The sequence below is a fragment of the Zalophus californianus genome, chromosome 2, assembly GCF_009762305.2.
Source record: "Zalophus californianus isolate mZalCal1 chromosome 2, mZalCal1.pri.v2, whole genome shotgun sequence".
NCBI lineage: Eukaryota > Metazoa > Chordata > Mammalia > Carnivora > Otariidae > Zalophus > Zalophus californianus.
The window spans coordinates 19,026,151-19,042,321 of NC_045596.1; the positions used below are offsets into that span (position 1 = coordinate 19,026,151).

The 16,171-nt window shown below is 40.3% G+C and overlaps 1 protein-coding gene across 8 annotated transcripts in view; it reads right to left on the bottom strand.

Annotated features, from left to right (window-relative positions):
* Window positions 1-16,171, bottom strand: part of PPARGC1A (PPARG coactivator 1 alpha) — a 638,991-nt gene that overhangs the window by 16,049 nt on the left and 606,771 nt on the right. For all 8 annotated transcript variants that reach the window (XM_027599464.2, XM_027599469.1, XM_027599466.1 and 5 more), the window contains 3 exons: window positions 5,257-6,172; window positions 4,615-4,719; window positions 4,341-4,461 (listed from right to left, as the gene is read on the bottom strand). In XM_027599464.2, the coding sequence (XP_027455265.1) occupies window positions 4,341-4,461; window positions 4,615-4,719; window positions 5,257-6,172 (1,142 nt within the window). The remainder of the gene's footprint in view (window positions 1-4,340; window positions 4,462-4,614; window positions 4,720-5,256; window positions 6,173-16,171) is intronic.

Consider the following 16,171-nt stretch of genomic DNA (forward strand, 5'->3'; position numbering starts at 1 on the left):
GTCATTAAGCGTCTGCCTTCGGCTCAGGTCATGATCCCAGGGTCCTGGGATTGAGCCCCGCGTCGGGCTCCCTGCTTGACAGGAAGCCTGCTTCTCCCTCTCCCATTCCCCCTGCTTGTGTTCTCTCCCTTGCTGTGTCTCTCTCTGTCAAATAAATAAAATCTTAAAAAAAAAAAAAAAAGAAAGAAAGAAAGAAAGAAAGAAAGAAAGAAATGAGAGCAGCAACAGTTTAGACATAAAGTACCAAACCCTGGCTTGCAGAGTTCCAATTAACCTGAATGACTGCAAGCCTAGGAGGCTGAGGAAGGCAGGGGGTGAAGTGGTTCTTGAGAAAGAATTTCAGTGGAAAATAGAGGAAAGGAGCACCCAGAACAATGGCAATGGTCAACCACAATGTAAGATTCTGTGTCAGTAGCTACTAATTATTAGTCTTCTCTTAATTCTCAGATTTGCTGCACTCAGGCTGGTCTGGATAAAGATTTTTAGATGCATAAGCAATGAAAAGTATATAGACCTCCTAAACCATCTCCTTATGGAACTCAAAATGAAAGCAATATAGACCACAAGACAAAGGTGGCAAAGACTACTGTAATTTTGTAAAATATCAATTATTAGATGATTTTAATATTGTTTTTCATTTCCTTTTTGAGCCTCTACTTTGCTAGTCCTCTCATTATATGATGGATCTGAATTAATAGATAACCAGCACCGTATCCTAGATATTCTGAACATAATTTGCTACTTGTTCAGTACTTTAAGGGTGTCTCAAAAATATGAATGGAAATCACCTATCCAACCAACTTGGGTGGACCGTCCTATTTCCTTTAGCTGTTTCGTGAATGACATTGCAAGCTAATCCAGTCAAATGAGTCAAAACCCATTGCATGTATCTCTGTGCCCAACTCCATAAAAATACATTTTGCAAATGCACTGTGACACAAGAAAGCAGATCATCTTGAGGAGGAAATCGATCAGAAAATCTTCCCGTGGGTAAACTCATTAAGTGATTCCACTATGCTTTCAAGGTAGACTTCAAAATCTTTATCATGACTTGTAGGACACTTTAGGGATCTGGCTTCCATACGGCCACAGAAGCCAGATCCCTAAGATTCATTTCCTGTTGCTCATTCCCTTCCAGATTCATTCCCTTCCAGACTCATTCCCTTCCAGACTCACTTTCTGTTGCTCCTGTGCCCCAGTATGCTGGTTAAATGACTAGCAGTTTCCCAATATACCTTGCTCTTGTCCAAGGACTTAGTGTGAGCTCTAGCTTCTGCCTAGAATAGCAATGCCCAGTAAAAATATAATGCAGCATATACAATTTTAAATTTTCTAGGAGACACATTTAAAAAAGTAAAAAGAAACAGAAAACTTAATAATGTATTTTCTTTAGCTCAGTACATCCAAAATATTATCATTTCAACTGGTCATTGATATAAAAAGTATTAATGAGGCATTTTACACTTTTCTTTTGAACTAAGTCTTCAAAGTCCAATCACATTTATTAGTGCATCTTAATTCAGAGCTAGTTGCATTGGCTGTGTGCCCCCGGCTACCATATAGCACAGCAGAGCGGTAGAAAACTTTGCCCTCCTTCTCTTTCAATTTCAGATCAATTTCACCTTCCCTACAGATGCCCTCCATCACTCTCAGATCTAGGTGTCCCCCCATTTGCCACAGAGTACCTGAGATTACCTTCTGCAATAGCACTTAACACACCCTATGGCTTGTTTGCTTATCTTTATCTGTCAGTAGACTTGAAGCTCTCTGGATGCCTGGACCAGGTCTTACCTAATTTTACATCCCAAGCACCTAGCAAATGTCTGTCACATAAAGGCTCATGAGTTTTCACTTATGTTAAGCAGAAATAGCATATCATTGTCCAAGAGGGGATTAGTTTAAGAGTAAGTCCTAAATCTTTATATTAAGTTCTTATTAACTATAGTTCACTGTGTTGGTAAAGTAAATAATCTCTATGTCCTAGTTTTGGGGGTGCTGCTGTTGTTGTTGTTGTTTTAATCTCTTTTTCCAAAACAAAACCAAAAAAAAAAATCAAAGCAAAAATTCTGACAAATGCTTAATTTATAATGACAATGTAAGCCAACCTGACAATTGTACTATATAAGCCCTCTTTGAGAGAGAACTGATAGACTGGCTTACTCAAAGAATTAACTAAAGAACTGGTCAACATTTGTGACACAAAGGAAAGGCAGGAGGTATCTGCTTTTAGTCTGGGGCTAGTGACCTCAAGGTTGCTTTTGATGCAGGCATCAACTATGGAATGTTGACCAATCACACTATTTGATGTTTTGGAAAGAGTCAACTAATGAAAAGATCCCTCCCTCCCTTTATGTGCTTTCCTTAAGTATCTGGCACTAAATTATCTTTGGAAGAAAGAAAAGAAGCACATGCCAATAGCTACATTTATCTACACCTTTGGGTATAGTGGTGTATTTTGCCCAAATGAGCAAATACATGATGAAACTATTAATCGCTCTCTTCAAAGTGCTACTTTTGGGAAGAAATATGAAGGATTTTATAAAATATGAATGTGCAAACACTGAAATAACTATTTTCCTAGATGCTTGCTCAACATGATTCTCTTTTGTAAAGATTAACTGTAATGTGCCGTATTAAAAGGTTTTGTAAGCTATATGGCATTATATAAATGTGAGTTATTATAATTATTGAACAGGCTATTAATTAAATAGAGCAAAATTAGAAAAATTGAATTTTTAATTTTCATTAGTCTTAAGTGTTAACTGATGACACTCTGGCAGCTCTTAATATCACAGCTCATTTGAAAGTTGAGAAAAATGAGGAAAAGTGTTGTAATTTGCACAAGACTTTTGATTCAGTCTTAGGTAGACTCAACGTTAAAGGACAGCAAACACCCTAGACTTTTAGCCTAAGTATTCAATTACTTCTCCCTTCTTTTTCCTTGAGTGCCTGTGATGAGCAAGCCTCTCAGTTCACCTTTTCCCTCTAGTTGATAACTGCTGGCCACTGCTTGATTTTGACTCCATCGGTCAGTTCTCTTATGCAAGTTTTTGAAGATTTTGTGGATGGTAGTAGGTTTTCTTAGAGGCACTATATATATTTACCCTTTGCAGTTAAAAGTCATTTCCCTAAATGTTGGTTACTTTCTATGTAAGGTAGGTGAAAAGCTGATCTAGTTGAAATGAAATTGTTAGGAGCTAGCACACATAGGCAGCTGAAGTGAACAAAAGCGGTGCCACTCCCTGAAGCACTGAGTTGGGAGAGACCCAAAGCTTCCCTGAGGGCTCTGTGGGAAGAATTCCACAATTGATTAGGAATGTCTGCCATGAACAAGACTGACAGTGGAGCGATGGGTTTCTGCCATCGGAGTTCTAGGTTGATAAGCAATAGGAGGGAAGTGGGGTAAGGTCTACCTGTTTGTGAGCAGGTGCTGAGAAACTACTGACCCACAGAGAACAAACAAGTTCAACATAATCTGGATCTTTAGACCGAAGAACCAGTAATGTCTGTATGTCAAGGAAATGTGGTACCCTGCAGTAAGTAGTCCCGAAATATGGAAGGGATTATTGCAAAGCAGTTCATGAGAAATGTGGATGTGTCAACTACCCAGTGAGACGCTGACCCAGCATGAGTCCAAAATGATGACTCTTTAGCCCGTCTTCCTCTCCTGCCTCCTTCAAATCTAACTTGAGGCCAGTCCCTTCATGGACAATCCACTTCTAACGTCTGCCCAAAAGACAAAAACTGAAACCAAACACTGATACTGCCTCATCTCCCACTCCAACAAAAATGCAGTGGAGAACAGTCCAAAAACCTCATCGTCGGACCCAATGGAACTAGTATTTGACCAAAAAAAAAAAAAAAAAAAAAAAAACCTGCTCCCTCCATTTTAGAAAACAAAAGTGGAAAACAGCAAATGAGCTTCCAGATGAATGAGATTTATGAAGGATGAATAAGAACATACAGTCATTTAACATTTTGTTTCCCCATAATCTGTGCCAAGAGGTATTGGGGACCCACTGGTGTTTTCAGGTCAATAGGGTACGGAATATTGCATATTCTAACAAAGCCTTAGCTTTAGTTTATTTTCTAATCTAGAAGAGAGAAAGAAAGAAGAGAAAGAAAGAAAGAAGAGAAAGAAAGAAAGAAAGAAAGAAAGAAAAAGAAAGAAAGAAAGAAAGAAAGAAAGAAAGAAAGAAAGAAAGAAAGAAAGAAAGAAAGAAAAAGAGAGAGAGAGGAGGGAGGGAGAGGGAGGGAAGGGAAGAGGAAAGAAAGAGAGAAAGAAAGAAAGAAAGAAACAAACCCTCCTTTAAAGCAAAAGTGAGCTCCAAGCTGCTTACAATTGCCTTCTGCCTCTGCCTCTCCCTTTGTTTGGCCCTCTCAGACTCCCGCTTCTCATACTCTCTGCGGTATTCTTCCCTCTTCAGCCTCTCATGCTGATATTCCTCGTAGCTGTCATACCTGGGGAACATAACTTCATCATTAAGTCAACCGCCTCCGTTTAGACAAGCACAGTGAATCGCGAACTGGGGAGGGGGCGGGGTGTGAGCTAACTCGTGTCGTCTAGGGGAGGGGGGAGAGGAGGAGCGCAAGGAAAACCACCTGCCTCCTTACCTGGGCCTGCGGCTGTAGGGCGACCTGGAACGTGATCTTGCGCACAGAGGAGAATTTCGGTGCACGCGGTGTCTGCAGTGGCTCGACTCATAGTAGTAGCAAGATCTGCGAGCGAGAGGAAAAACAAAAAGGGCATTTGCAACTGCCGCTTAACCCCGCTTTATCGGCCCAACTAGGCATGCCTTGGAGACACCGTAGGACATAAAGCGGCTTTTTTTCTTCCTAGCTACTGGTGAGATTTCCCGGTGACAGTTTGTGATCATCTAGTCAGCTCAGAGGTCTGGGAGTGATGTGTTCTCTCCCAGCCTCTCTTATTGATGTTAACACCGAGCGCCAGTCTGGTACACTGTCAGCTTTATCTTGCATGGATCTCAACTATCCTGGCACAGGGCAGCTCTCCAGGTAATGGAAAAAGTTAGATGAGCAAGTTTCTTACAAATTGCTCTCTGTGATCCGACTGGCTCAAGGCACTTGTGCTCAAGGCTGACAGATTTAAGAGATGAGGAGGCCTGTCGGTGTAACAACCTGGCTAGTTCCAGAGGCGCTGGGAACGGCCTGGTGAGAGGGGCTGGGGCTGTCTGTGGCTTTTGAAGGCTTGCTTTTTTGGACCTTACACTTCGGGTGGGCATTGACAAGGTTTACCTTGAAGACGATCTGCTGCCTGGGGACCTTGATCTTGACCTGGAATATGGTGATCGGGAACACGACCTGTGTCGAGAAAAGGACCTTGAACGAGAGCGCATCCTTTGGGGTCTTTGAGCAAATAAGGATTTGGGTGGTGACACGGAATCTCTACATGGAGAGTTAAAAGAAGAGCAAGAAGGCGACACATCGAACAATGAATAGGATTGCGTGCCATCCCAAGGGTAGCTCAGTTTATCACTTTCATCTTCGCTGTCATCAAATAGGCCATCCATGGCTAGTCCTGAATTTATAAACATAGGTAGTTTGGAGAATTGTTCATTACTGAAATCACTGTCCCTCAGTTCACTGGTCTTGTCTGCTTCGTCGTCAAAAACAGCTTGACTGGGATGACCGAAGTGCTTGTTCAGCTCAGCTCGGATTTCCTGGTCTTGGAGCTGTTTCCTGGTGCTGCAAGGAGAGACCTGCTTGCCCGCCTCCGAAGTCTCTCTCAGGTAGCACTGGTCTGAATCTGTGGAAGAACAAATCTGCCCCTGCCAGTCGGAGGAGGCATCTTTATATTCTAGTGGTCTAGAGTCTTGGAGCTCCTGTGATATATTAATGAGTATTTCCGTTTTGGAATTAATCGACTGACAATAGTCATGGTCACCAAACAGCCGTAGACTGGGCCGCTTGGTCTTCCTTTCCTCGTGGCCACTGGTGAGCACGGAGGTCTTGCTGAGTTGTGCGTACAACTCAGACTGCTCGGGCCCTTTCTTGGTGGAGTTACTGCCTAGGGCGCCAGAGGGCTCACTGCTCCGGGGCTTCTTCGACGGCGGAGGTACCACAGTCTTGCAAGAGGACTTCAGCTTTGGAGAAGTCCTGAAAGGATTATCTTGGTTGGCTTTATGAGGAGGAGTTGTGGGTGGAGTTAGGCCTGAAGGTCAAAAGGGGAAAAAACAAACAAACAAACAAACAACAACAAGGGGGGGGAGAGATGGAGATAATGCTGTTAAATGCCAAGATATGGTTCCTTAACTTTTCCAGGATTTCAGACAAGGGTGAGAAAGAAGGAAATGAAATTCATGACAAGACCTGAAAAAGCACCTTTCGCCCCCTCGGCTTCTGTCCCCAAGAAAAGATGGATCTCACTACCGCCGGGCAGCAGGGAAATCCGTGATGCTTTGGGTTTTAAACGCCCATGCTAACAGATCTCGCTTCCCAGAAAACGTTCACGCCTCCCTACCGGCCTCCACAGCACCAGGCATTACCAAAGCTCACATTTCCAAGGGCGTCATCTGTCTGCCTTACGGTGAATTAACAGCATGGCCCAGGGGAATCACAGAGTAGCTTTGGTAGCATTCGTCTGCAAAGAAGCCTGCGGAGCATACGAGTGGCTCAGAAGTTGTTCTCCGATCAAGGATATCTACCCTTGGAGCCCAAGAACTAGGCAACTTAAAAAAAAAAAAAAAAAAAGAAAGAGAGAAAAAAGAAAAGAAAGAAAGGAAAAAGAAAAAGGAAAAAAAAAGATGGGATGATAGCAAATGTGGGGCAGGTTCAGAGTGACAGAGACAACTTCAAAGTTAAGTTCAGAAAAACAGGACAGACCAAGGCAGGGAACGAGACAACTCTGCAACTTGATGGCAGTGATTGTCTCCACAGTTCATTAACTTGGTAAACCATGGCTAATGTAGGTATAATACTTTCTTGTAAGCATAACTAATACATTCTGTCTAAAATATGGTTCTGCAACAGAAACCTAAATGAACAGGAACACTAAATATTGCAGCGCCAGTGGACCGTTTTATTTAGAGCACAACATCAGGGCGGGGGATGAGGCTGAGGGATTGCGATGGATCCACACATCAGCAACCAACTCATTAAAAATGTGGGGGAAAAAAGGGAGACGAGAGAAACCCCGTCAGTGGGTGCCTTTCGTCCTCTTCTACGGAAGAGCAGAAAAATTCCATCAGATGCTGTCATGGGAGAGTCTGTGAATTACAGTTTGCCTCCTCTCTGTTTTACCCCGGAGAAAGTTCTACACATCCCTTTACACGGAGGGAGGGTAACTGGGAAGTGGCTCCAGAGCCCAAGGAACTTTGAAGAAGGGCAGGCTGAAGTTCAAATGACTTTATGCTTACAAGGGAATATTTGAGTTTACAACACACTTTCTATTTAGGAGGATGGGTGAAGGCTATTCAGCAGAAAAGAACTTCAAGTCTGCTAACAAGCCTGGGGTTAGACTTAAGGCAACTGCACATTTCAAGGAAATGGCAGAGAAATCTAACCTTGCTGGAGTAAGGAAAAAAAAATATATATATACGTATGTATATACACACACACACATAACCAAGTAGGTCACAGAAAGCCACTTGAAATTTTGGTATGAACAGGAAGATACTGCCTCTTTATAATAAAGAGATGAAAGAAATTGATATTAATATTTCCTCTATAATAAAATAGTTTACAACTAATATTTGGCAATTTTTATTATGCATAGCTAATGCTCCTTAAATGAGGAGAGAAAAGCTACAAAAATGCGAAGTAATTTGACTCTGGAAATCCATCCCAGAAAAGTTCAGAAAGACAGGAAAATATAAACACAAAGTGAAGGGACACATCAGGGTCCCAGCAAAGCTTCCTCAATTAGCAGTCAGGCACTCTTCGCTGGAAGAGAACCAGGAGGTGACATATTATTGAAGGAAACATCTGTGTCACTGAGGCACACTCTCCTTTTGTCCTCTCTTTCGTGGACAAGTATGTCTTTTCCTCCATTAAGAATTTCCTATATAATTAATCTTTCTCCTTTCTCTCTCTCTTTTTTCCCTCGTTTCCTTTACCTTTTGCACTGCCCCGTCATAACGCTGATTTCTACCGCATGCTACTTTCAATTGCCATTACAACAAATGTAAAGATACTAATAACCCCGCCCCCAAAGAAATGACAGATTCTTAGATATTTCTCATAGCAGGTTAAGATGCTCAAAGAAATGATGAATAATCTCTCTTTGCTGAGCAAATAACAGCCAAATATTCCAAATGACATAGCCCTTGATTGGGGGAAACAACATTTGACATCCTAAAATCCAATTCCATAAATCTTTTCATGGTTCCCAAACTAGGGTAGTTTTTACTTTCCTAATAATTTACTGCCAGGATCACTCGTTTGATACTTACTGGATAATGCTATATGTTCTTGCTCATCTCGTTTTGAATGTATGTTTTATCTTGTCTCTCCAAATAGATTATATGCTCTTAGTGGAAATGTTGCCTGGACTTATTTTTGCAAAAATTCTTACTCATTTATTTTTTTCCCCCTAGGAACGCCTGGGTGGCTCAGTTAGTTAAGCATCTGCCTTTGGTTCAGGTCATGGAGCAAGCCCCACATTGGGCTCCCTGCTCAGCAGGGAATCTGCTTCTTCCTCTCCCTCTCCTGCTCCCCCTGCTTGTGAGTGCACTCTCTCTCTCTCTGTCAAATAAATAAATAAAATCTTTAAAATTTTTTTTTCTAGATTCTCCTTACATTTCAGCGGCCCAAGAATAACTTGGGAAGCCGGTCAAACATTTTTAATGAGGTGGTTCATGGACCACATATGGAGAGCATCTGTCCTGCCATGTTCGTGCCGCACATTGCCTTGTTCTCAGTTACATGTATTTTGACTGACATTCTAGACATATAAAAAGAAACCCTAAACTTCAGAAACACCAAATTAGGCCACTATTAAAGAGAGACTAGTTCTAAAAATAGCTCAGCTATCTAGGGATTTTAAATATAGAAATTCTTTTTAGTCTTGAACATCTGAAACCCTTGTCCTAATACCTAAGCTCATTATCGCTTAAATAACTGATTCTCAAGTTCCTATTGGGAGTGGCGACACCCTGATTGTTGTTTGTTTGTTTGTTTGTTTGTTTTAGTTAAAAGCCCAGCCTTTTACCTTCTTCACATTTTAGGCAGCCTGTAGCAATGGGAACAGACATTCACTGAACACCTATTAAGTGCTGGATCATACACCAGATGTGGATACATCAGGGACTTCGTGGTCCCTTTTAATAAATGGGCAAATCTTCAAAACTTGAAGTTAAGTACATGTTCTTGCGCATGTGCTTAAAATTTACAGAAACACTGAGATAACCAAATATACCCTATGAGTGAAAATAGCAGGGCTGTAAATTTCTGTTGGCACACTTTGTTAAAAAAAATAATACTTGCCTAATGGATTGAAGTTATTTTAGGATTAGTGAGTACGTGGGTAAGGGAAAAACAATTCAGATAATTCCCTAAACTTTTTGCTGTTTACTGAAATGTCTTTATTCAGAGAATACCTCCAAGCAAGACCAAGAAATCTCAGGGACAGAACCACCAGCGCCTAATTGAAAATCTATTTCTAGATTAGAGTGGAGACCCAAAGCAAAACAAAGAAAGCAAAAGCAAAACAAAAGTGTAAGAAGAACTTGCTCTTCTTTTCTTTTTAACGTAGTGTCAAACTTTTAAGAGCCACTGATGGGACAAGGGACCCTTTGCTGCACCTGAGCTAATTGGATCTCTCCCATGTCCCCCAGCCAGAACTCAGTCCCTGGCATTCGGAGGACAGTCAATACTCAATTCCTTAATGCCGCTACCTTTGCTCATCTTCCCTCTAATGGCCAGACTCTCAATTTCACCCCACAAGCTTAAATCAACAGTGCTAATGCCTCCCATAACCTCCGGATTATTTCCTGTGTGTTGATTTTCTGGGGAATGTGTACATTTTGGTGTTGACAGTACAAGGTATATTCCATGCTCTCTCTTGAACTTAGCAGGTTTTGACAGATTTATGTGAGGACAGATGGCCATTACAGGCTGAAGGCTGACAAGAGGCAGTTCAGAGCATTGTTAACACACTTGCACAAACTCTCAGCAGTGCAGCACTGTGCAGAATGTAATTCAGACTATAGCTTTTTTATTACTGCCTATTTTCTTTTGTCAAAAGAGCCTGCTGTGCAGAGCAAAAAATGGCTGCTATTACCCGGAATGTAATGGGTGTCAGACAAATCACGTAACACAAACAATCAAGAGTATGTAGGTCATATTTCAACAGAGCACAACCTTAGCAATATTTATGATTACTGCATTGAAATGTGTTCTATAATAAACAAGTACCTCTGCATCACTCACACGCACTTCTGCACCGCAAATCGGGGAGAAGTGCTACACACTCCACAGTCATCTTTTTAAACAGCCCTTTTATTAAAAAAAAAAAAAAGTCAGAGACAAGTTTGGTTTGGTTTGGTTTTTCATGATGTGCCATAAAACGATTTTCTTTGAAGAGCTCTCTTTTGGGTTTGTTTGTTTAATTGAATGATTCTGATAAATGATGACTCCTCCGCTGTGTGTGTGTGTGTGTGTGTGTGTGTGTGTGTATGTGCGTGTGTGTGTTCCACAATCCACCCAATGACTTCAGCAGGGTTGGTTTGTTTGTTTTTTAATAGTTTATAACATTTTACAGAATCTACTGCTCTGTGACTTGCTTTAGAGTTTCTTTGACAGTGGGATTTTTCTTAGGTCACATGTTAATTGAAATATTTCTTAAGGAGAAACAATGAGAAGATGAGTTTCTAATTTGCTTAAACACTTACCCAAAAAGAAGGACTGGGCAGAGAGGCCTGTGGCTTACCGCTCTCCTAGATTTTATGCCTCAAGAACTTGGAGTGGGTGTCAAGAGATCACAGGACGGGCTGATACTAAGTATGAACTGTTACTGCTCTGCTAGTGAGAATGTTTTGTTATAAAAGCTCCTCTCGGGCCCTCCTCAGGCCTTCAACTTCCCCAGGACTCTCTGGAGGTCCAGAGGAGCCAGCCGCTGAAGTGTTAATGGTCCCAGGGAGGAACCTCTCACACCCTGCTCAGTACTCTGGAGGCCATCACCCCAGGCTGCCCTGACTGCAGGTGCCTCTGCCTTTACTCCTTTTTCAGTATGTCCTTTATCACCCCTGATTCCTGGGGGAAAAACTGGCCTCACAGAAAAGCTTCAGAGCATTCTTATGACATCTGCTTAATTCCCCAACTCTTGCTCATGGAAGATATTAATTGGTGCCCATGCACTTTCCCACATTGCTGGGGCAGGAGCAGGGGTCAGGGTTGGGGGGGTAGGGGAAAACTGTCTCTCCAGGCAACCATCACCAACCCCCCGCAAGCCGATATGGGAGAGGAAAGTGCTTTGTTATCCTTGGCTTATGAGAAATTTGAATAGTACTATTTCCCAAGAAGGTAACTCAGAAACAAAGGACTGATCTTTCCAGATGTTGGGTCGAGAAGAATGAGATCAAAAAAAGAAAATGAAGGATATAGTTGAAATATGGAAGAAATCCCTGACAGTAAGAGTTGCCAAACATTGGAATGAGCTGTAAAGAGAATTTGTGGGGTCTCCCTTTCTTGGGTTCCTCGGGCTCAGGAATGGATTATATGACCTGTCACAATCACTTTCCAGTTCTCTCATGCTAGGGTTTTCCTTTTAAAATTACCAACTACTGCTCATATTTTGCTTTGGTTTATTTCCCCCAAGATAAGTCACATACAAAAGACACATATACCAAAAGGGTACAGTAAACGTATGCTGTCTGTCAATATTCTGTCCAGCAAAATGAATTTTTAAATGGGAAATCCAAAAACGGTAATAATATAAAAGTCCACATAAAAGAAATTACAAATTGATTGGTTAATGAGCGGGTTCTTAAGCACAAGTCCACCAAAGTACGGTCTGAATGACTGCCAGCTTAAGCCAAGGCAAAACAAAGCGAAAAATAAACGGCACCCAATCACCCATCTTCTATCATTAAAACCATGAGGAAAATACAATACCAACGGAAGACAACATCTAAGACCTTGTGTGTTAGGGTGATGAAACTGCTGATTATTTGGTTCTTCTTGTTTCTCTAATGAGTTATAAAATAGTTATATTGCTTTTTATTACTTTTACAGTAATAACTTTGAAAACAGTCTACATGTATGCATACATATACACATACGTGAAATTTTGGGGTCAGCCACTTTGGTCCCTAACCAAATTTCTTCGTGTCTGCTGGCTAAAACCATCATCTAGTTGAGCTGACATTGCTTTGCCACTTCCATTTCAGAAAAAAAAGTCTAGCACTCTGAAAATCTCCATATGCAATAGATTTAAATGCCTTCTGCCAAAAGAGCATTCTCTCCTCTCATCTTGCTTTACTAACAGCTATTTTGAAATCAAATTAGGTTTTACACCTGTAGAAAAGAAGTTTTTTTTTTATCAGTCAAAATGAGCTAGTTTAGGACACTCACAAAGTCAGACCAGCTGGCAATACCTAATAAAGCAAACTTCCTGTCTCATCCCTCCTGTTTCCCAAAGACTCCGCAGATGGGGCAGAGGGATTATTCTGGAGGTCTCAGGATTTTGTTGACTCTTTACATTTGTGCTTAAATGTTTGGAAAAATTTCACGAGAATTTGTGAGAGTAAAGAAAAAGAAGACACCAGAAAGTCCTGGGCAACAGCTTGATCCATTTCCTTGGCCTGAACCATGTGGATTAAGCCTGTACACCAAGGATCAACGAATCAACAACCTGTATGTTTCCACCCTGTCCACCCCCTTGCTGCATCTCTGGCAGACATCATTAATTGATCGTGACATCTTCACTGAGTACAGACTTGGCCTTGGAATCCTCCTCAACACAATGCTCCGGGCAGCCAATAACCAATCAACGACACTTGGCAAGTGAAATGAAACCTATTTAACATAACAGATGTTGACTATTATCTTTAAAATTCAGGCTTCAGGAGAGAGACCTCATTTCTCATCAGACAGACATGCTTCGAACCCAGGGTCCACCACAGAGCTAGCATCAACATATAGCTTTTTCCTCAACAATGAAATGGACAGAGAATCAAAAAGATAACATAGAACATGCTTACTGGGGAGTGCTTAACCTCCAGAATGTGTAGTAATGTAGAAGGAGCTGTTGTTGAGAGTATCAAAGAGGAGATTTTTCTACCTGGATTTAGTAAATCCCATACCCACACCCCAAACAGTGTATGTTCAGTTTTATGGGGGAATTAGAGGGATTTTTGCCACAAAGAAAATATATAACTTCATATATGAGCATGCCAAAGAGAGAACAACATTAGGGTCAGTGAAAGGGAACAGGTGAAGATAATCAAAAGTTGAAAAGATGAGCAACAAGATACAATGACCTCAGTAGATAAAGTTAATGCAGAATTAGTTATTAAATATTGCATATTTATTGAATACTTCTATATGCTGGCACTGAAGGAAGCCTTTTTCATATTGTATCTCTAACCTCAGAGTGACTCAATGAGATACAGGTACTGTTATTATCTTCATTTGGTTCATTAGGATCCTGAGCCTTACAAAAGTTAATTAAAATGACTAAAAGCCACCTTGCTAGATGGTAGATCCAGAATTTGAACTTGGGTTTGTCCAATGTCAGAGCCAAGGTTTTGAACAACCTCACTAAGCTATGCTGTCTGCTTTTAGAAAAATCATAGACTACTTCCATTTGAGCTTTGCTGCTTATGAAGTTTTTAAATTCTGGTTGAATGCACATGTAATTGCCATTTTGGGATGTCAAAAATAGTTGAATACTGGCAATTTTATTTTTCAACCTATATTTTAGTCCTTGGAGTCAGGCAGTAATTTGATTTGGGATTATAAATATGACTTTAACATTAAGGAAACTAAGACCCAGAAAAGATTAAGGAGAGAGAAAAGCATTTTAGCAATTAAAAGATGAAGGAGGAAAAGTACGTGCTCCGTCTTGTAGTTCCTTACTGATTTCACTGCCCATTGCCAAGTACAGTGTTACTCAAACATCGCTTTGATTTCCTGCCTTCTTGCTTCTGCCCCATCAATATCTTCTCCCCTTTCCATCTGTGCAGTTCAAATCTGTTACAAATATTTCTCTCCCTAAGGCTCCCCAAGTCAGTTTAGCCCACTGAGAGTACAGTTCCCTCCACATTCCTTTCCATGGATCACCTGGATCCTTCACTAATGATATCAGCTTAATGCTTCTTTCTGTCCTTGAACCATCTTTCTAATTCTTTTCAATCTTCTGAGCAGTCATTGTATTTAACTTGAAACCAAGTTACAGGGTTCCCCTTGAGAACTCCTTTTCTCCCTTTGGTGATTCTCTCGTGCAATCCGTGTTTGTCACATCATGCAATCCCTACCATGCAAGAAATGCTACTAAAGATTGTTCGAGGAGATGGAGATCACAGCCATCATATACTGCATCGCATTTCAAATGCATGATATCTCTATCCAAAAAACCTCTTCTTTACACCACCCTCCAGTTCCAAACTTTTCTTCCCAGCCTCCTTCAGCATGCTCCAGGTTCTACTCCATGCCTTGTTTTCCTAGAGCTCTAAATTCTTTCTACTTTGTAAGGCAATCTGGCCCTACCTCAGTTTCTCTAATTTGCATCTTCACACTTAAAAACCACCACACTCAACTAAAAACCACCCCTAGACCCATCTTTCTTAGAAGGTAACAAAACATTATAGGTAATAAATAATATTTTTCCTTCATGCTACTTGTACAATGTGTGTTATTTCCCCTACAGACTGTAAGCCCACATCTTAAACACAAGAACATTTGTTTAGCAGGCCAAGGACAATGCTTCACGCTTTATATGGATCAGTCTCTAGGTCTCCCGTTTGCTGTACGTCTGCTAAGACCTATCATATTACAAGCACAGAGCAGGTATCAAAAACATGTTGGTAAATTGATTTCCATTGTACCCAATAATCTTTCAAAGCCCCAAGAGGAAAGGATTTAAACCAGTCAGATGAATTCTGGTTCACTGACAGAAATAAATCCACTGCGTATATTTTTAAGGATTCTAAATACGTAAAAAATGTATCTTATATACATCTCTACTTGTCTTTCAATAGTGTAGGCTCCTAAACTTTCAAAATCATCGCTAAATTACTTAAAATTAGATATCTATCAATAAGAAAAATGTTAAAACTTTTGTAGGAAGAAAATAGAAGTGCTTTTTTGTAACACCATAACCTCAATAATGGAAGGAATACAATTAAAATGATATATTCATATATATAACATTTCAAAAACAAAGAAATCCAAAGCTAGGAAGGATGTAATAAAGCAAGTATATCCATGTAGTTCTAATGGGGCTATAAATAAAAGCACTCCTTTGGAAAGCAATGTGGCAATATACACCAGAAGACCCCAAGATATCTTTATATTCACTATTAAAAACTGCTAAGAATTTATCTTTAAGAAAATAAGATAAAATTAGTGAAAAGAACAACAACAACAAAACCCCACAAATATCTGATTAAAACGGTCAGAGGACCTGAATAGATATTTTCCCAAAGAAGACATACAGATGGCCAAGAGACCCATGAAAAGATGCTCAGCATCATTAAATCATCAGGAAAAGGGACGTTAAAACCACAATGTCACTTTATACCTGTCAGAATGACTAGCATAAAAAATACAATAAGTAACAAGTGTTGATGAGAATGTGGAAAGAAAGGAAACCATGTGACTGCTGGTGGAAATGTAAATCAGTGCAGCCACTCTGGAAAACAATATGGAGATTCCTGAAAAAAAATTAAAAATAGAAATACCATATAATCCAGTAATTCCACTGTTGGGTATTTACTCAACAAAAACGAAAACACTAGTTAAAAAAGATACATGCATCCCTATGTTTATTGTAGCATTATTTATAAAAACCAAGATACAAAAGCAATAGATGAATAAAGAAGATGTAGTATACATCTATAATGGAATATTACTCAGTCATAAAAAAGAATAAAATCTTGCCGTTTGTGAAAGGATGAATGGATCTAGAGAGTCTTATGCTAAGTGATAAGTCAGACAGAGAAAGACAAATCCCATATGATTTCACTTATATGTGGAATCTAAAAAACAAAAC